The sequence below is a fragment of the Acanthochromis polyacanthus genome, chromosome 3 (genome assembly GCF_021347895.1).
Source record: "Acanthochromis polyacanthus isolate Apoly-LR-REF ecotype Palm Island chromosome 3, KAUST_Apoly_ChrSc, whole genome shotgun sequence".
Lineage (NCBI taxonomy): Eukaryota > Metazoa > Chordata > Actinopteri > Pomacentridae > Acanthochromis > Acanthochromis polyacanthus.
The window spans coordinates 3,680,062-3,701,910 of record NC_067115.1 but is presented as its reverse complement, the minus strand read 5'-3'; the positions used below and the strand labels follow the sequence as shown (position 1 = coordinate 3,701,910).

General features: G+C 41.1%; 1 protein-coding gene across 2 annotated transcripts; it reads right to left on the bottom strand.

Annotated features, from left to right (window-relative positions):
* Positions 1-1,803: 1,803 nt before the first annotated feature.
* tab1 (TGF-beta activated kinase 1/MAP3K7 binding protein 1) lies at positions 1,804-21,011 on the bottom strand. Of its 2 annotated transcripts, none has more exons than XM_022210001.2 (11): positions 20,958-21,011; positions 19,395-19,528; positions 15,822-15,975; positions 14,070-14,165; positions 13,200-13,338; positions 9,948-10,064; positions 7,717-7,828; positions 6,254-6,398; positions 5,602-5,815; positions 4,398-4,551; positions 1,804-2,471 (listed from the first exon to the last, which is right to left on the bottom strand). In XM_022210001.2, the coding sequence occupies exons 1-11, from the start codon at positions 20,988-20,990 to the stop codon at positions 2,246-2,248; spliced, it is 1,524 nt and encodes a 507-aa protein (XP_022065693.1). In that variant the 5' UTR covers positions 20,991-21,011; the 3' UTR covers positions 1,804-2,245. The 2 variants fall into 2 exon arrangements, with proteins under 2 accessions (XP_022065693.1, XP_022065694.1); XM_022210002.2 differs by having other exon boundaries at positions 1,804-2,468.
* Between the last annotated feature and the right edge of the window lie 838 nt (positions 21,012-21,849).

The following is a 21,849-nucleotide window of genomic DNA, read 5'->3' as shown; positions in this document are numbered from 1 at the left end:
TTAATAAGTATGAAGTTAATTCAGGGAATGAGATAATTACCTGGCCTGTTAGAATAAGGGTGCTGATTGTCTGAAGGGTGATAAAATTTAATAGCAACGCTTTTCTTCTCACATATGCACACAGGCAAGGGGATATCATGACAAGGTATTACCAGGTGGAACACTTTCACTTATTTGAATCAAAAAGGAGAGTCACTCTGATGTCTGTCTTGTTTCTGTGCAGATTTGCATGTTTATACATCTTACACAGGTGGAGTATCTGAAAACAGATACAACTTTTCTTGAATGTAACAACCCCTTTGTCTCACTCTGAAAGTAATTTAGGTCATTAGAAAGTCACTGAGAGTACAAGATTTTAAAAAAAAAAAACCTTTTAGATCTAAAAGAGCTTCTGGTTATTAATTGTGAGGCCGTGGCAGCACAAAGGACAGAAAAACCAGAGTGATGGTTCAGTTGGACTTTGATGGATGGCTCCATTTGCTCCAACAATCACTCAGCTCCTCCTGCACACCCTGCCCACCTTCGTCGCTTACGTGGTTGTCGATCATATTTTTACTTGACTGCATTATGAATACAGTCTGCTGTCTCCACACTCCCCATCCATCAATGCCATGATGCTGGACTGTCAGGCAGTTCCTCTTTTATTCCTCTCCCTTATCATGCTGAGAGAGCAGAACATGTTTCATAGCCAAGGATGCAACACTGCAGCTATGCTACAGCTTATACCAAACTCCTCTCTCACTAGAATTCATTTTCTATTAGACGGCCACTAAAGTCTTGATTTCGATCCATTAAAACCTCGACATTCAGGATCAGACATCAGATTTAGTAGCTGGATACAAATGAACTGAATGACTTGCGTGGTTACAACAGCTTTGAATGTTAAATTGGAATTTGAAGATACCTTAATTAATTTGATGTTTTTTTGTCTAGCCATGAAGGCCACAGTGGTGCATCTTGTACACACATCGGTTAAAGCTAATAACAAAGTTATGAGGGGAAAAAATGGCTTGTGGCTCATTTTCTTTCCAGAAAAAACCAACACTAACATGTATTAATCTGCCCGATAATATATAATAATCTTAAAGTGTTAATTGGTGAAGCTTGTTTGGAAGTTTCCGTTTCTCTGCTGAAATGCTGGCAGGTGCAACTATCTGAATGACTTTGAAACTTGAGGCTAAGTCGAAACGAAAACACACCAGACGTGGCCTCAAGTCATTGCAGGTGCTGTCATACTTACCGAATAATAAATAGAGCTGTGGAAATCTCTACTACATCAGTGAGACTTCCGTTTTCTGCCTCTTCCTTTCTTCTTCAGGCTGTAATGATTCCAGGCTGGCTGGTGATGGATCTCCTGTTGTATTCCTCTTCGTGAACCACCAAGACCAGTGTCTTTTTGTCATCTTACAGTTCTCCTCTTACAGGCATTATTTAGTTTGTATCATCTGTTGGCTCTACACAGAGAGCTTATGCGCAAAATAATAGTGACTCAAAGTTCTTTTTCAGCCAATGCAGTGTGAATTTCAAAATGTTTACAGTGTCTATACATCAAAGCAATATACCACATGTACTGATGTATTCTAAGAATTCTTTTTCTTCAAGAAGATGCCAACATTCTGATTACATTTAAACTAAAATATCAATGTTAAAGGCCTGCTGCGTAGACTTTTAGAAGAAGCCAAAAGGTGTTCTAGTAACGAGTCCCAACACTGGATCTTCAGGATAAAGGCTGATGGAAGACGGGACATCAAAGTGACGCGTTATGGGAGAGTTGTTTGGAAAAAGTAAAGCCCAGAGAATCTGTCACTTAATCTGGAGATATATTTTCATTACAAATAAAAAAGTACTTTTAAATGCATCCATTCATTCCATTCTAAGGCCTTACAGTATAGAATTATGCTCAGCTCCACAAATCCCATGATTTCCTGTTTTCCTGCGTTAACATCTGACAGTAATTGCTACAATCTGGATACATATATTCACTCACAACCCTTTGTATATCACAGAGGGGCAAACATCAATACCCCTGGCTCACTGTTTCATCCCCCGTCTACTAGGATGGTGTGAACCCCTGTCCTTTCCTCCTGTATTCCCATGCACCTTTAGGTCTAGTTATGATACATTAATAGCATTTCACCAGTCATCCCAAACACTTTTTAAAAGGGTTTTCCCTTCACAATCCATGTGCCTCCTTGCTGCAAGAAAATCCAGTCTGTCTCTTTCCAGATGACACCCTGCAGCCTCCTCACTGGGGTCCCAGGCCTCCCTGGGTGCTCTGGCTGTCGCTGTGGTCGCCTCCCCAAAGACGGTAAAACTGGGTGAAGTCCACGTAGGGCGGCACCCTGCCCGTCTCGTCGGGCTGCGCCGCCTGGCTCCCTCTCTGACGGAACAGGCTTCCATCTCCCGAGCTGGAGCTGGAGCTCTGTGTCTGGGTGTTGGTGGACTGGAGGGTGGCTGTGGGGCTCTGACTGCTGGGGAGAGTGGAGGAGTCGAAGGAGGAGAAGAAAGATGGGTGGTGGGGGAGGGTGGAGGGAGACGAGGAGACGGGTATGAGGGTGGGAATGGAGGAGGAGGAAGTGGGGGTGCCGGAGGAGGGGAAGGGGTCCGTGTCGTGGGTGGAGAGACAAAGGAGAGAAGTGGATACAGGGAGAGGACGTGGAGGAGGAAGAGGGGTGGTGGAGAGAGAAAAGAGGGAGGTGGAGGAAGGGAGTGGAGGGAGAGGGGAGCGGGGGGAAAGGGGGGAAAGAGGGAGTTCAATTATGGGCTGCAGGATGTCGACGGAAGCTTGGCAGGTAGTGGGGTGAAACGTGCTGAAGGAGTGGAAAGAGGAGAGGCAAGGACAGAGCGTAGGACGCAGGGCGGATTTTGGCAAGTCGGGGCCCATAAGGAAGAGAAATATAGATGTGAGTCAGACAGTGAGTGACAGACGGGAACAGAGTGGAACTCATAAAGGCAGAAGAGATGGAGAGGCAATCCTTGAGGGTGACTGAGCAGAGGGAAGAAAAGGAGAACGAAAATGTGCGCATGCAGCGGTCTAAAGCGGCAGCTAGAAGTAAAATGTGAAGCTGCACACCGAGTACTAATCATGCTCAGTTCTAATACACTAACGGCTGCTTCAAGGGAGAAATCTGACAGGGTAAAAGCTCATTTCAAACATGCAAACAGTGGCTGTCAATCATTCATGTTCTCTCACATATAATTAACTCATGCCTTCATACAATTACCACCTATTGCTAGGTTTGGGTATCATCTGTCTTATTCAGAAAATCCTCATCAATTCTGGTTCTTTGAGGACCAGGCAGTCCAGCTTACTATAACAGTAAAATCTTGTTTACAGTAATGCATGGGTGATGATGATACAATACACTCTATTATAGTATTCCTGTCACATGAGACATTTCTCTGCAATGAGTACTTTGATCATCACAGTACATGCTTCTGATTATACTTGCATTTTTTTTAACTTTAACTGACATTTCAGTGCTGTAATAATGTTTTACTGGCACTGATATGTAATGTTACTATGGCAACCTGCTTTTTTCACAGTGTTAGCAGTAGCAATGGTGGGCTTTCTGCACATGCAATGCAAAACAAGACGACATGGTCATCAATATCCCCCGCCACATGTGATGTCTATGAGTCTATATCCAAAATAGTGATAAAGGGCCATAACTCTGTTAAATATTATCGCACAGGTCTCATTTTCGAACTTGATCAAAGTGTCCATGGTGTGAAGCTACACACTAAATGTCGTAATCCTAGCTGTAATAGTTTCCGAGAAAAGCTGTCCCCTTCATGACAGACGCACGGACGGACGGACGGAGGCCAAACCTATATCCCCCTTTTCCACTTCATGGAGGCGGGGGATAATAAAATAAGAAAAAACGTACATTTTCCACAACACAACATGACTGAGTACTAAGAGAATCCTGTCTATATGCGTCAACAGCTGCGTATGGTATAAACTTTGTGTGTGAGGAGGTTCAATATTACAATACTTTTCCAGCTGTATTTAAGTCTTTTCATTCCAGCCTGTGAAAGGGAACGTGAGACGACACACAGAACACACAGCAGCAGAACTATGGGGAAGTGAAAACTATGCTCACACATAAATAAGCAGCGGAGGGACGCAGGGGAGTGAAAATCAAGCTTACCTAAAATAAATATAGCAAGGGAGGGATGAGGGAGTAGAGAATCTTGCTTATTTAAAATACACCCAAAATAAACGTAACAGCAGGGGGGGGTAGTGTGGAGCCAGAATAAAGCTCACCCAGAGCACCCACTCTACGGCGGTGAGAAGAGAGAGTGGTTTGTACAGCGAAAACACAACAGCAGAGGGTCGAAAAGCACGAATTCAGCTAATTCAAAGCATTCTTAGCAGGAGACTTAAAGCTTACCCTGGCGTGGGCGTGCCTTCCTCCAGGGTAGACGCAGTGTTGGTTCCATTGGTGAGGGTACTTTGTGAGGGCATGACCAGTGAAAGAGTGACACTGGTTTTACTGGTGCTCTGGCTGTTGGAGTAGGGCACTGACACGGGGTAAATACGACCACCTGAAAGAAGCGCAGGGATCACAGAAAAAATATTCTAAATAAAGTACCATGAGATGCTGAAGCCTGTTCATTCCAGAGCCACTGAGAAGCTTCCACAAACACTAAGTTAAAGGCTGCCGCTCACTTGTTCTGTAATGAAGATGTATGACGCACACCATTTGTTTGACTTCTATACAAGTACTCTTTACCAGGAAAAACACTGAAACTAGTGTGCAGGCTCACCACAAAACGGGCATCTTGGGAACCTAGAGTTACCTTGGTATTCTCTGCTTGGTCCTTGTTATTTTGACTCTTACTGGTAATCTTTGCTACGCCACTCAATTCTTTCTCCAAAGGCCGACCGCACAGATGTAGACAGACATTTTTAAAGATCTCTTGTAAAGTGCACGTTCTCCACTGCTTATGTTTTCAGTGCAGGACTCATTTTAATCCATGCCTCATAAACCAACCACAAAAATTAAGTATAATCACAATCCAACGAGATTCTTTTGTCATTTATTTACTTTCAATTTGGTTCTAATTTTTACCGGTGCGCTGATAAAGTTTCTCTGGCCCGATCCCAGTCTGCATTTGGCAGATACCCAATGTAAAACTGGTTATCTGCCAAATGCAATCCAGTGTTTAACTAAATGTTGATTAAATACGTATCTGACACTGAAGTCCGTCATTGAAAACTGATAGCTTGAAGTGAGCTTAGATTTGCCCGATTTTTTTTTTAAAACATTCATCTTTGGTAGTTTTTCTTTGGTGGTGGCTTAAAAATGTAAGACGAGAAGAAAAATTACCATTTGCCTAACGATATGCACAGAAATATGCAACCTTTGATCAGGGGTTATGAGCTGGCTTGGTTTTAAAGGAATACAAGTCAAATGGGTTGGAAGCATTGGCCAACCTTTTTCAAGCTTCTCCATGAATAATACATTTCCCATCTGACTTTAAATATGAAAGTTTTAAATGAGGAACATGGCGTTGGTGTAGCCGGTACAGAGGTCTGTTCCCTCGACGGACTCTGCATGAAAAGTCAACAAATCTCAGAATGCAGACGCCTACCCTGTGTGGGCGTCAGCGCTGCATCGGCCAGTGGGTAGTTGAGTGTGCGGATGAGCAGGGTCATGTCTTCGTGCCGGGAACAGTAGGCCGCCCTCTGACGCCCAGACACGTAGACGTCATGGTGGAGCCGCTTGACCCGCTCCACCACCGACTGAGACACTGCCTCCAGACTGGTCTGCTGGGCCAGCTCTGCTGCTACCATGGCAACAATTTCCTACAATGGACAGCACAGGAGACAGGGGGTCAGAGAGAGAGATTAATGCTGGAGTTAAAGAACTGAGGAAGATGAGGAGAATTAAAAGGCTTGAAAGGTGAGAAGACATGAGAAGAACAAGAAGCCAGGGGGAAAAAAACAGCATAAATGAAGGAAAGAAACCTGCAGCGGACTGCGACAGAAAAAGACTGTAACAGAAACATGACATCACTGAAAGGAGAACAGAAGTAGGAGGAGATGGAAGGAGGTGTGGGAAAGAAAGACGGAAGTGGACAGGAAGGTAAAGAGAACAGATGTAGGTTAAAGAAAGATAAAATGCAGCGTAGGTGGTTTTGGAAAACGAAGGAAAACAAACATTTAGTGCAGGGATTGAACACTTAAAAAAATGGATGCAAAGTCGCTGAGGTGGGATGATGATGTCGAGATGAACGCACTAACCTGATTGGCCTGTTCGGGGCCGTGGGCAGACTCAAGGGCATTTATTAGACCTTCTGACATCAGCAACAAGAACCCCGTCACGCCATCCAAAGACAGGCTGCCATGAATCTCTGGCTCTGCAATGATTGGCCTTGTCTTGGCCGCACTAACGTGGAGGAGGACAGGAGAAGATAGATAGATCTGTGGTTAAATTAACATCCAAGAGAGCAAAAGATCAGAACAAGCAGGGAAGCAAGAGACACAAGTGGAGCCGCAGAGAAATTTGTGACATTTCAATTAAAGGAAATAAAGTCAAGACGGGACGAGACACTTGTAGACATCAGAAAAGAGAAAGAGGTAGGACCTGACATGAAGAAGTGACATAAGTGTGCCTGACCCACATATAATAAACCCTGCTAATCTCAAACATTCAAATAATCACTTACACTTGGTCCACATCAAATTTCCTGCAAACCCTCTGATGGCATTAAGAGGAAATTCTACAAAGATTCCACTGTGGGTTTTCTTGAGAAATACAATTGGAATGACTTGTAGGTATCTCAGACTGATTTGCTTGGCCTGGACCGCAGACGAGAACAGGAAATGAGAAGTGTGGGAGAGGGAGCCCCTGGATCATGGAATTTCAAGAGGCTCAGCTGTGGTAAAAGAGATGCTGGAACAGAGTCAGATCTGATCATAAGTGAAGACAGAGCCATCACTGTCCAGGTACTGCTGAGTACACACACTGATAGTAAGTCAGAAAGGAAAACTACTTTAAAATGTTTCGTGAGCGGCCATAATTCCCCTTGAGTTTTCTTTCCAGCTGAGAGACATATGAGAAAATTTGTAGCACTTTCCCATCTGTATGCACAATTTAAAATTCGATCCTGTGTGTGAGAAACTTAGTTTAAAATAAAGACTGGCAGCAGGGAGGGGGGTGACAACTAGCCTGCCTCCCAGCTCTTTTAAATATTATTAAATGTCATGTTATATCTGGTTTGTTCGATTGTTGTGTGGGAAGCAACAGACTCGAATAAGTCTGGCCAACAAACAGCTGCAGCACATAGCTCCTCATAAAAACACAAAACTGATTTTGGATTTTTGTTTCTAAATTCAGCAAACTAAATAAAATGTATTTATTAGCGAGCTTTATTGTTTTGTTTTATTTTTACTTTAACCTCCAGCTGACTTTGTACCATCTTTTGGTATAATACATCTGACTAATTTATACACAGTCTTTCATGCCAACATGCACAAATAACATGCTACAAAGGTAGACAATGAGCAAGGAAAAGGAAGAGATGCATTCACAGCTGCTGTGCGTTTCAATTCACCGATTCAAGATGTTTGGGATTTTGAATTTGATAAACGGACTAAACTCACACATAGTAGAAGGAGAAGAAAGGGCAAGGAGCAAACCAAACAAAAACAAGAGTAGGAACCCGATGTCCCCACTTATGGTTTGTGCAATATTGTGAATTCACCTGAGCAGGTCGATTTCATTGTAGTTAAATTTGGCCCGGTAGTCTCCGAGCCTCCTGGTGCTGCTCTGTCCTGCAATTTGCCCCGCTTGCCTTGCACGAGCCGAATCCACACCTAGAGGAAGGGAAGAGAGGATGGGACACAAAGAGGAGCAGAAAGTGAGGACATATAGGAGATGAGATTAGGAGAGCAGAGGGCGGGGCAGCATATTTTTCTACGAGGAAGGGGAGGATAAAGCAATAAGACAAGAGCCACAAGTAGAAGCAGGAGGTGAGGGGGAGAGGGATGCATATGTGCATTTGAGGGTGGATGAAAACATGAGAGGAGGGGTCACCTTGGCCTGGGTGAATGGAATGACTGTCATTTCTTTTAAATCATTCAGAGAATCATTCTGAAAAACAGAAGAATTATGCGATTTCAAACCGGAGAGGAGCAAGAGAACGAGGAGAGACGGAGCGTTCTGTCCGCGCTAATGGTGTGCTGTGAAATGCTGAGAAACAACGCAGCTAATTCACCATTATATCCATTATTATATCCATTACAGGTGCCACGCTGCACCTAATGCTTTTTCCGCTAAGCTAATCGTAATGTATATATTTTCTGTTACATATACGACTCTCTTTACAGGGCCATTAGCTTGGCTGTCCGCCATGGATGGATGGCTCCCAGCGCATTTCTGTGGCATTTAGTCTGCACTAATGGGCGTATATGTGTCAAGCTCTGTGTTCTGCACAAAACGCAAGGAATATAAAGTGAGCTAAGGTGTCTCTGCTACTGTGCTAACCTAATAGTTCAATGCCTATGTGACCAGATTAAATTTCTATCCATCTGACAGAACCAAAAAAGAAAAATCTAACATAAAATCTATTCATAAATGCATGAAAGCTATTTAAATAACAAATAATCTTCTAAAAATCCAAAGTAAATTGTGTTACCGTGTTTTGATTGTTGTTTGTCTGTCTGTCAGTAACATTATGTAAAAACTACCCGGCTGCTATTTGACAATAACATCCACAGGAGCTAAGGTTGAATGAAGCGTGGTGCAGACGTGAAGCACGGGCAAAGGAAGGACAATTAAAATTTTGCTGCAGATTCTGATTGCTTTCTTTAATATTGCACTTTATATAGTGCATATTGAGGACTGCGCTCTCCAACCGCCCTTCAAGTTCCTTCTTGTGGATTGCCAAAAAAGACAGAGCAGTGCATTCAGTGAAGTATAAAAAGAAAGAGACAGCCTGTTAATGAGGACATCTACCAGACCATGTGAAATATCCATCCTGTCGTGTACTAAGGCATACTCGACTCAGAATTCTAAATGCCCAGCGTGCTTCAACATTCCATTTCTAATTTTTGCCCCAGCTGAGATCTAATTAGGGCATAAATTAAATGTAATCAGCATCTACAGAAATAAAACACACTAATTTCCTAAAATGATCTGGAAAAGAAATCTCGCTTAAACAAGTGCACCGAGGTTATTATACTGACACTGTTTCTGAGAGCAGTTCTTATTGTGATTTATTTTGCCAGTATATTTGAACTGCACCTGAATTTGGAATGCGACATTCCTGCAACAATGTTCTCTGTTTAAACCTCTGCATAATAATAATAATTTCTAAGTGTCAGAAATGTTAGTTTACAACAGAGTCAGTTATTGAATGTCGACTGCACCACCAGCCAAATCCCACATAGGTCCTGTTTGTGGCACCGAAACAGCTCTGATGCACTGGAGCACCAGCACAGCACATCTGCAGCCGCCCTGAGGTGTCTGCACTGGTGTTTCTGGAATCCTGCAGATTGCAGAGTTGGGCCTCTATGATTTGGGTGTACTTCCCTGCATTCCACCGATGCTCGATCTGGGAAGTGTGGAGGCCAGCTGAAAGCTTTGGGCTCTTTGTTGTGCTCCCTGAGTCATTGCTGAGCAGTGTTTTTGGTGTGGCCTGGCACATTGTCCAGCTGGGAGAGGCTGCTACCACTGGGGAGGATGTGCTTGGACTGCAACAGTGTCTAGATGGGTGGTTTGTGTTACAGCAACATCCACAGGAGCCAAGACTTTCCAGCAAAACATTACAAAGCAACAAGATAATCAATATTATTCACTTGTCAGTGGTTTTAACGTTGCGGCTGATCGGTGTATAATGTTTGAGTGGTTTAATGATTTTTGCCTAGTTGACGTATCCTCCTTCCATTTCCATCATCTTTCCCCGACAACCATCTACATATCTGTGCATCTTACCCAATGCAGCCAGTCTCTGCAGCTCATCCTCATTATCAGTACTGTGCGGTCGACCAATCTGAAGAACCTGGTTCTGGCCGTCACTGCTGGACTTGCACAGCAGGACACGGTTGGTACCTGGAACCACAAATATATTTAAGGTGAGTCAACATCAACACAAGGTAAAATCTCATCTCTGTGAAGCAAACGGATCTTCACTGTAAATTAAACATTAATAAACTTCATGACAAAAAGGTTTAGCATATAAAACAGGACACTGTATTTTAACATTGAAGGAAAACAAAACACCCTTGATCATAATCACAACACATTTAACTTTCTAATTTTTGCACACAACAATGATGCAGAGACAGACATGCACTGATGTTGTCTTGAGTTGACTGACAGGTCAAAATCATCACCAATTAATCAGCTAAGATGCTGTAGTACTGCTGAAAAGCTACATATGAATTATTTGCCGACAAAGTCACACAAAAAGTGACCAGGAATGAATCAACGATTAACTCACTTTTATTTTAATACTTCTGGGCCACTGAGCAGAAGCTTGATACAGTTCCAGATCACTCCCATCTTGAACCAAACTGTGTGTTCTGAAAACGCCTGGAGCTGTGTATGCTGCTCTTCTAATTCACAGACCATATAATCAGCACCACTACACTGGCAGGGGCCCATGTGACCACGTGTGTTAATCGGGCAGTTTAAAACTGATTGCAAACCCCATCTACTCATTGTCTAAGCATTTTTCCATGTTAATAAGTGCAAAAATAAAGTTGTTAAGCTGCTAGAATAGCTAACCATATCTGATGTTGAGCGTTCACATATTGGCCCACGCCACACACTCCCACTCCCAGCTCAAATTATGGGTTCTATGACCTTAACTGTCAAATGAATTCCACATCAACACACAGCTGGGAGTGCTTTATTGAGCACACTTACTCTTATGTTTAAGCTGCCCTGGGACTCATGTTCTGTTAACTTTGAACTCCTGACCCTCACACAAAGAGCCAGTGGGGAGAACGGTCCCCCTTTCTACCCACTACTAATTACTATCCCCCCTCTTTTTTTGCAGTGCACTGTGTCCTTGAGGACAAAAGAAAATGAAACCCAGAGTGAGGGTGAGGGGCTCTTTTCCTCTGCCTACCCAAGAATTAAAGATGTAAAAAAAAAATACAGAAACATCTAAAACACTGCATTTAAGGGGTTAGCAAACACTTAATCTCACTTTGAATGAGGGCATCACTACAGTAAGATTCATACTCTTGATTACTGATTAAATACAGCAGAAATAGGAATATCAAAAGTTTCCAGTTGTATAATAACAATCTCAATATGCAGCAGCGGGAGTCTTGGCATTAACTTTGATCATTCTCAAAGTGAAATCCTTCTAAGAAATGAGTGCGGCTGCTTAGAGCTCCTGTGTCTGTGGGAATGTCTGACTCCCACTGTCTCATTTGAACTTCCTCACATATAAAGATCCAAAAGGGCCTGCGGATTCCGTAGTACAATATTGATGAAAGACGTTTCTTTTGCTTTTTATGTTTTAAAGTTAAAGCTGTAAGGTAGGAATCTGAACACACACACACACACACACACACACGGAAACATACAGAGAACCGAGCTATAAAGTCTGCAAGAATGTCATTTGGCAACAGGAATAAAATTACAGTGACTGAAGCTTGTAGGTATGTTTGAACAAAGGACGTTATTATAATTCTAACATGTCCCTGCAGGCCACAGAAAACACATCCCGCGGGAACAAATTTCTCGATCTCTTTAGATATAAACTTTTTGCACAATGTGTAAAGCACATGTTTGCTAACGGGGAATTCTGTGTCTATTATATTTTTTCCTTATGCATTTCAGAGGCATTGCAAAACAATGCAAACAGTGCGTTTGTGTACAGGTTTGGCCTTCCCAAGTCACTACTGGCTGTAAAATAAAAGATGTAGGCACATGACCATCTTTAACTGTGCAGGAAGCATCACTTCACTGAGTTGGGCAGTGTGCACGTCGCCCTGGACACAAAGAAGGTCCTTTAAAATATTCTCATCTTTTAAAGCAGTGAATTTGTTTTCCTCATAATTTTAAACAACATTTAAAATGTTGACACATAGAAGCAACACAAAGAAAGGCTAATGATTGTATCAGAGGGGCAGGATGGCTTTGCTGTTGCGTCACCTCTTCTGTTTTCTGCATCAGACGGCCTCCACAAAAAACTGCTCCTTAAGTGGACCTTTACAGTATATTTTTTTTAAAAGATTGCTAACTATCATGGGGCAGCGTGCTAAATGCAAAAGCTACAGAAAGTTGTGAATTAAAAAGCACAAATAAGGCAAAAAGCTTCAGCTGGACCAGTCATGCCTGGAGCTGATGCTGTTCATGCAGCATTAGCTTGCACTGCTAAAAATAGCAGCAGCGTCCTCTCTGATGAGATGGGGGCTTCGTGGCTTAAAAGGGGAGCTTGACAGCACTGTTTTGACAGCACTGGTTTGAGGGCCAGATGATGTCATGTACCAGTTTGTAACATTTGTGGCATCTGCCCCACCGGTTTCAGTTATTCTCCAAGGCCAAACCAGAAAATAAAACCTGCTATTTGGAATCTTAAGCTCTTTTCAGTGCTGGTTAAATGGTTTTGTCCCATGGAGGCTACATGTGCACGTCCATTACCTCGATGTCTGTTTTTACAGCCACTTGCGTCTCTTTAAGGTAGCTAACTGCAACGAAATCGCAAACGAAGGAACATCAGCTTTGCCTCTTTTGCTCTGCCGCTGCTTTTGTTTGCTACATAAATATTGTTTACATTAATCGTTATTTCATTATTACAAGCTCTACAAAATCCCCACAACAAAAAAAACTAATAAAAAAATAGAAAATGCAAGCCGTGGTTAACTTATGTAAATGTGCAAGTGCAGTGACTCTATTTGACACTGAATTTAATATTTAACTGAGACTTATCAAGTACTCATTAACTTTGAATTCCCAATTTTCCGTATGCCAACAACAGCCCACTGACCCATGTTTTACATTGTGGTTGAGCTGTCGTGTCAGTATTTAAATACATATCTGTGTAAAGTCTGACATCTGCTGGCGCAAAGCAGATTCTGAAGCAGCTATTGGATGCGGTCACATATTCACCAATCGCTTATGATGCTTAAAATGGCTCTGCAGTAAAATGTAAGTACTGTAATGCAAACCTGAGCAATATCACTATCAAAACATCTGAAGTCTGTCTACACACATGTGCATCCCTACCAACATTAGCGATGTAGAGCTTGTTGTTGAGGATCAGCGCCACCACGGCCATCGCGCCTCCCGACACCTCCTGCTCCAGCTCCTTCAGGCGCTCCTGCACCTTCTGACTCTGAGGAGAAAGCTGGTGGAATGACACATTCTGACCGTCCGAGAGGCGTCGAGAGAGAGAAAAATGGGAGAGGGAGAAGGAAATGTAGCGAGTGGGAGGAGTACAGAGTAAGAAAAATCAGTGCAAGAAGGCAGATTGATGGCAGAAAAGCAGCAAAGTGAAAATGTGAAAAAAAAGAGGTGAGTAATAAAAGCACAAGTGGAAACAAGTGAGGGAAGATTAGTGGAGGAGGGAAAAGGAAGAGGCAGGAGGCGAGATGGGAAAAAAAAAGGATAAGTGATGAGTAAGAACCCATAGGGAGCATGAAATAGCAAGATGAGAAATCAAGAAAAGTGAGAACAGACCAAAGGAGATCATGCCTAACTGTTCTTGGTGAAATAACACCAAAAAGTGACCAACGTTATCTTGAAATATTCCCAGAAGAGTAATGACACCAGTACTGAATATAACGGTGTGTGAGGCACAAAAAAACAAAGGACTAAAGACTGAGAGAAGGTGAAAATAGGCGAGGGGAAGAGAGAGGCGAAGGCAGCAGATCAGGGAGAGCCGAGTACAGAGAAGGAAAACTGAGACGGGCTTATCTAATGAAACAGAGTGATGGGTCCAATTAGAACTTAGCGAGCTCATTCTCCAATGGCTGACACACTAATGCTGCAATCTGTGGTTGCTATGGAAACCCACGGTGAACTCATCTCATCAATTTTCAGCTAAATCTGTCGATACGCATTGCACTATCTATATGTGTGTGTGTGTGTGTGTACCTCATTGTGCGGTAGGAGATAGTTGGACAGGTGAGCTTTCTCAGCCAGAGCATCGTCTATAGTTTCAAAGAAGCTCTTCTCCACCACATCAAAGGCCTGCGGCAACAAGAACATACGTCCAGATCACTCAGTCAGTCTGCAATATGACGACCACACATCTATGCCAGAAACATGTTCTTAATATTCTAAACTACAAAATGACACAAACTGCCTTCTTTTCTGCTGTTTTGTTACAATCCAGTGCACATAAATCTGAGGAGAGGAATACAAAGTGATTTTCTAAGCGGTTTGAAAAAGAAAGGGGTCCACGGTCCAAACGCCACTTAAAAAAACAATAAATAAAAATGTGATGGCAAGCGTTGTCCACAGTCAAACCTCCCCTGCACTGCTCTGGTGAAGCACATAAGCAACCGTACTCTGCAGCTTCACAGTGCACAAAAAGAACTTTAGTCTTGCTACCATAAGAAAACAATGCGCTACAGTAGGGAGCCTCGCCAGCCTGTTCATCAGTTCAGCTCGTCTGTCCTCTGTGATTTGATTTCTACTGGAAGCAGACTGTGGACACATATTGTTAGAGCTATGAAGCTCTGCAAACACCGTTCATGTTAGATGTGCAGACTGACATCCCTGATACGGAGTGATTACTTCAACAGATTGACTTCATGACAAACAGGGCTCTCAGTCTGTTTCTCATAACACTATAAATAATACTTTGAGAAATCCCCTTCAGTTTCTTCAGAAAACAGATCCTTCTTCTTCTTCCTGTTTTTCAAAACCACTCTGTTAGCACCTATAATTATCAACATATATTTTGAAAATTTGGCATTTTACTTTCTATTTTTACTTACAATTTACCATTTATTTATAACCCGATCTGTCATTTATGTGATAACTGGATTTAGAGGTTACTTAAGCTGCTGGTACACTCAGTAATAATGTTTATCAGATGGTCAGATTGCCTTAAAAACTGCACCAGTCTCACACTTTTCTTAGTATCATTCTATTTCTGTCACTTTTTGTATGCTCAGGCAAACTAATTTTATTAAAATCATTTTTGAAATGGATCGAGAAAAATAATTAAGTGCCCGAAAGAAAGTGAAGCAATGGGGTTTGCAGCTGAAACTCTCTAAAGAAACAATTCAAGACAGATTCAGTCAGTAAACTATTGCAGAGCTCAACAGGAACACATGGCAGTGACAGAAATGCAGCTGTTCCAACAGTGCTCCAGCTCCCGGTGCCCTGTGATTTTACAACACAGGATGTTTCCAGAGGGTGGGTGGGGATCTGTTTGGCCTACCATTGTTTGCTCAATCGTCAGCAGGGTCAAAGTTAATGGTTTCTCCCTCTCTTTTTACACTTAGCTCCTAAAGGCATGTGAAGTTGTTTTTTATTCATGAAATAACTTGCTTACATTTTGGTAACATGTATCTCTATATTGTTTACTTTGCAACAATAAACTTAAGATTTCCTAAACAGAGCTCTACTTATTATAATATCTGGATTTATTTATTTGGGAAATAGTTTTGCAAAACTGTGATTAGAGCAAATCTCAGAGGCCATAATGCCTCTTATGTCTGGTAATTTCATACAGCTATATGTGGTCAGATCACACACTGGAAAAAATCTTGCTCCTTTCATAGTCATAACTTCCCATACAGAGTAAAAATATTATTTCCTGTTCCTTCTAAAACATGAAGACTTCGATCAAGAAGCATGTAAAAGAAGCACACAGGCAGGCGTACAGACACAGACCTGTGTGAGGATCCTGCGGACATCGTTGTCTGTGTGACTGGAGTTTAGCTGGCCCAGCAGCAGTTCAGCCGTCAGACACTGGGAAGCAAAACTGGCGACTCTGCTGCCATCATAACCATTAAAAACCCCGTACAGGAAACAGCCATCCTCGCCTCTGATCGGTAGACAAAATACAGCAAACTTCAAAGGGGAAAGACGGTAAACATTTGGATATAAAAACATCGTTTACTCAGTGCTCTTCGTGGCGCAGTATGTTTTGTGTGAAAGGAAATTGTAAAACGAAACATTTAGATGTGTATAATTTGGAATTTTGCGACATGTCATGTTTGAGAACAACTAAATATATTAATAGAAACTGATAGTTACCAGACTATTTGTATACAACATATTGAAAATCCTTCAGTGTTGATTTTTGCCCAAATATATCAGAGAGACACATGTACACCCCCTGTCAAAAGTTTTGAGACGGGTTCTAATTTATTTGAATGAGAACTTGTCTCAAAACTTTTGACAGGGTGTGTAGCTTCTTCAGTGCTTAATAATAAACACCGCACAGCATCACTACTGCTGCCTCATGTGGTGACATGACTAAATTTGCTGGCCATCAAACACCAGAATCTACTCCAAAAGCAACAACTTATGAATGACAATCAGTTATTTATAAGACAAGACATGCCTGCAGCCACAACAGAAACATGTAAAACACTCAGCATTCCTGTGATTGTGCCTGCTTTTTGCTTTCATGAGCATGCATTCACAAACTGGAAAACTTCACTGATGACTGAGGTACGGTCACACACACACATAATTTACTCAGACCCACGGTGGAAGATTTTGGAAGAGAAATTCTGCAGCATAGCCAAACCGTAAAACTCTGTGTTCAAGCAAGATTTAGAGAGTAAAAAAAAAAAACAATTCATGATTTTACTACTTGAAGCGTAGAGGCCTGTAATGCACTCTCTAATGGGTCCATTAGACATTTGCAACTTATCAAAAAGCTGCTGCTAGAACATCAACAAACAGTAAGACAGGAGAACACATTACTCTGAATCTGAAATCCCTGCACTGGCCTCCTGTTAAGTATAAATTAAGTTTAAGACCCACTTATCTTACTATCTATACGTCTCTAAATGGTGTGGGACCAAAATATGTCAGACAGTTTGTTGCATACAAGTTTGGAGGGTCTCGAGGATGTGCAGAGACTGGTTGGTTTGGGGTGACCAAAACTCTGATCATTCGCGCCGTCTAGTCTTGATTCTGCAGGAATTATCTCCCCTTGGAATTAGATTTGTAGTAAAGTGAAGATGGTGATTGTTTTTACTGTTTTCAAGTTATCAGTGCTGTTATAAAGTCTACTTTAAACTGCCTGCACTTCTATTAACTTAATTTGAATTATTTCTAGTCTATTTTATTGTATAGTTTTTTTGTTTACTTTTCTTTGTCTGTTTATATTTTATTTAATCTTTTTTTGCTGTGTTTTGTATTTTATCTGTTTATTTTATTTGACCTTTGTCTGCACTTTGAATAACCTCAGTGTATACGGTGCTATATAAATAAACTTGCTTGCTAATGCTGTAAACGAACGTTGACATTTTAGAGAAACATTAAGATGTGGCACTAATGGTTCCTTGTGCTTCAGTACTAAAAAGTCTGTTTCTGGTATTTTAATGAAGAAGCAAAATGACATTACGTAAGACATGGCTAAAAACATTTCCAGCTAGGGATGGGGACCGAAATTCGGTTCCGAGTAGGAACCGAATTAAAAAATGGTGGCCACCGAGCATCGAAAAAAATATTTATTTTCGGTTCTGCTTTTCGGTTCTTGGGCGCATAATATTTCTTAGATCATCATCCGCTGTATTCCCTTACGTCGTGTCTGACCAGACCGCGTGAGGAGACCACGTCTATTACGTAATTACGTCACGCCGTCTAGAGGGAGACGCTTTGGCTATGCTAACCGGCTAGCCACTAACTATGGATCGTGGGTTTGGAAAACGCTCCAAAGTATGGCTGCACTTTGTAAAACAAAGCGACGAAAAAGGAAAGTGCAATATATGCAATGCGCTAATTAGCTGCAAGACAGGTTGCACGTCAAATTTGACAAAACATTTAAGACTGCATGGCATCGAGCTGAAAGACTGCACAGTGTTCGATAAACTGCGGGCATCACCCGACACAAGTGCTAGTGATACAAGCTTGACTTGTGTGCACTGTGCAGGATGTACAGTGCACATGGATGCACTTTACTTTTTTATTTCCCAGATTTCTGAGGGATCTTTTATTTTGAATTTAAGGCAGCTGCAATGTTCTGAATGCACTTGACTTTATATCTACTTGAATACTGATAAAATAATTTTCTAATAAGGTAAAGAAATAAAGTTACTTTGGTTAAATAAACATTTGGCCATTTATTTTTACTATTTTAGAATCGAAAAAAGGAATCGTTAGGAACCGGAATCGATAAGCAGAACCGAAATCAGAATCGGAATCGTAAAAATCCTAACGATACCCATCCCTATTTCCAGCGTGAGAAGAAATACAGCGCCCTCTGTAATTATTGGCATCCCTGGTTAAGATGTGTTGGAAGCCATAAAATAAATTAAATTTTTATTTTAGAAGCAAACTCTCACACTGAAATTTGTAGAAAAACGTATTATCGGAGAAGATTAGGTGCTGTTTTGTTGGCAAAAGGGGGTTGTACAAAGTATTAACATCAGGGGTGCTAATAATTGTGGCACACATGATTTGATGTAAAATAATTATTTCTTAATGTGTGATTTTTTCCCCACTGAATAAATGCACTCGAGTTAAAGGTTGGATTTTCCTCGTTTTTTCATTGTGGTCCTATATTAGTTAGAAAAAAAATGAATTCATGAGAAGCCAAAGAACACATCTTAACTAGGGGTGCCAATAATTATGGAGGGTGCTGTATTTGTCTTCACATTGATTTAATTCAGAAATCTACTTATCTAGGTGGCGACTTTCCACTTCAGAGACACACGTTGTACCATAAAATGAGCGGATGGATATTTGGGTGAACAAGTATCCAACCAAGAGAGGCTTCTTCTTAAAGTGAGCACCATCAATATCACAATGCTGCCAGCTGACAGTTGTTTCAACATGCTGCACCTAAGAGGCTTAATTTAATCTAACATTCATTCTCAAATAATGAACACTGAAAACAATACGAATCACTGCTGTGGAGCCCTCCTCAGGGGTTATCAATCCAAAAGTGACACAAGGCTGAGGAAAAGCACACAAAAAAGTCTAACTGCCATAGGAGTCACAATTTAATTGGGAACGGTAATTTTGACACTCAAACAAAAAGAACAATGATGTGATTTTTGTTTGAGTTTTGAGCAAAAAAAAACCAAACAAACTCTGTTCTCTTATGTCTGAAAAACACAATTTATAGACCAGAGGATTTTTGTGCACCACTGTGCTTCATTTAAAATTTAAAATGTGATTTGTATATTGTACTCGCCCATAATGAGAGTTCAGTAATATTGTAATTAACTGTTCAGCCCTACTTGGCATGATTTTAATTGCTATAACCTCAAAGCTCGTATTTACCTGAACCTGAGGTGTCCGTCCTCGTTGGGGTGGCTCTGAGTTCCTTTCCCATCAGAGCCGTACGTACAGTTGGGTGCTGTGCCAACCCCACACATCTGACACAGAGGCAGGTCATCTGTCCAGCTCTGATGCGGCTAAGGCAGAAATGGTGAATGAGGGGGGAAAAAATGTATAAATACATCAAAGCATAGAGTAGGGATCTGTATGTTTCACGTTAATATATTCATCCAATATTTGCTTACATCTGCTTGAGGTTACACCACAGGAGTACAGTTTCATTCATCCAGGATATTCAGACAGAATTGACTAACTCTCTGTACAAATATTTTTGCTAAACTAGTATACGGCCATCTGTCAAAATCTGTGTTTTCCCTATAAAATGGTGCAATAATTCCTGCTTGAAACCCTCTCGCAATGCTAGAAGATAGAAAATATTATTAGAAATTTTAAAAAATGCAAACATCAAAATTTGAAACAGAGTTCACCAAATAAATACACCATTTAGAATATATCTGCATACATGCAAATCAGAATAGCATTAATTTGTTTGTCTAATATGGAATCAGGGCAATTTACAAAATCTTCTCCACCTATAAAGCTAAAAATGTGTCTACTTTCTGCTGTTTTGGATGGACAGGAGGTCCTCTTTTACTTTTTGTTGCCTTTATTATTGTGTGTTTTACATTGTTTTTAAGCACATTTCAATGCGTGCTGTTGCTATCCCATGCAGATATTACTACAGTTTGCAGTTTATTGCAAAGCACAGCGAACTTAGTAGTAAAGAAACGTGTGACATGCATGAAACTGCCTTGGTCTGGCTTACCTGAAAGCATCACCAACGCTATATGCTACTGTCTGTGTTGTGTAACAGGAAGATCCGCTTAGTTTCAAACTTTGTTATTGAAGTCTGTGTAAATTCCCTGAACGATGTCTACTGGTTGATAAAAGACCGCTTGTTTTAAATCTGAATACTCTATTGCCATTGTAGAGACCAACACCATCTCTTCATGGAGTCACTGGGAACCAGTCCTCCAGTCTGATGTGCCCAGTTTGAGATCGACCGAAGAGTGGGTCATTCACAGCCACAAACAGCATTTTTCTTTCCCTCTCTCAAGGATGCGTTTAACCAAATAGCACCTGGTCATTTTAACTCTAACTTACAGTCAGTCATTAGTTCACTGTTTTTGAAGTAGCTAGTTAGTCATTTCTACTTCTCATCACACTTTAACGTGATATCTGAAAGAAACGGCTGATAATGCGAAGTTAGCATCGACCATATCCTCCTAATTCCTGTGATATCGCCTGTCTTTGGTGATTACATACTGTAGTAAGTCGCATTAGTGTGATTTCGGTAGCTAGCTAATTGTTAGCAAAACACTGGATGAGCTCAACTAATTTAGCTAGCACTAGCATCACTTCAACGGCATGAATAGGCTAAAAGAGTCCAGACAAGCAACGACGACTCCCCGGGAGAGATAACTGAGACCAAAACAGTCGTCAAGAGTAGATCAAAGGAAACTTTACAGGTTAGTGAGAGTGATAACCAGCTGGGTTTTCACTTACGCTTTGCATGAAATTCCTCCGCTGCGCCGCCATGTTGGACGTGAATCGTTGCGTTCAAGAGCCATTGTAAAGGTCGTTATTCCCAATTTCGAAGCCATAAACGGATCAAGTATATGACATCCATTGATTTTAAAATTAAATCACATTTGATTTGATTTTAGATCTTGTGCTGTCTTTTAAATGTAGTGGTCTAGATATCAAACTGTTTTTTCTCGTCATAACTTGTCGATGAGATCCTATTTAATCTCTCAATTTCCGATAGTTATGAAGGCAGCATCCTTGTATCTTTACTGAACTCGTGAACTGTTGTAGTTTTTATGAAAAAAAGAACGTTACTATTTTTAAAGTGTGTGCAGTACAATTCTCAATTCAGTTGATTTAAATACAATTTTCAAAAAAGGAAAATAAAACAACAACTTTCAGTTTGTTGCTAAGCTGGATTTCTTTGATAATACCGCCATCATATGGGCTTAATATGAACTACAACTCACAGCAAACTCCAACAGTTGATAACTGAAAATAAAATAAAAATAAATGTGATTGTCAAATATTAATGAATATATGTGGTTGTCTCATATAAATTAGTGACCATATAGTAATAAATGTACATTTGGGTGATGTACCAAGTAGATCTTATGTTGGAGGTTTTTAAAGTGCACATTTTGATTAGAAATTAGGAATAAATCTGCATTATGGTTAAGTTAGAGTCAGCAATTTCAAAAGCAGATTAGCAGGACGAGTAACAGATAATCAAGAACAACTTTTTGTGATCTGACGAAATCAAAAGATTTGTGAAATCTGCATTTGCAGGTTAAAGTCTTGCCAGGGGAAGAAGATGTGTCTCAATTCAGGGTGTCATCATTAGTGGACTGTGAGCACATCTTTTTCGGAC

Bases quoted from the DNA above. Each gene is read 5' to 3' on its own strand.
- tab1 (XM_022210001.2), bottom strand. From the start codon at position 20,990: ATGGCGGCGCAGCGGAGGAATTTCATGCAAAGC. The intron at 7,829-9,947 runs GTAAGATGCACA...CCCTTCCTCTAG, and splicing joins GCAGAGACTGGCTGCATTGG to GTGTGGATTCGGCTCGTGCA. The intron at 2,472-4,397 runs GTAAGCTTTAAG...CACTCTCCCCAG, and splicing joins GAAGGCACGCCCACGCCAGG to CAGTCAGAGCCCCACAGCCA.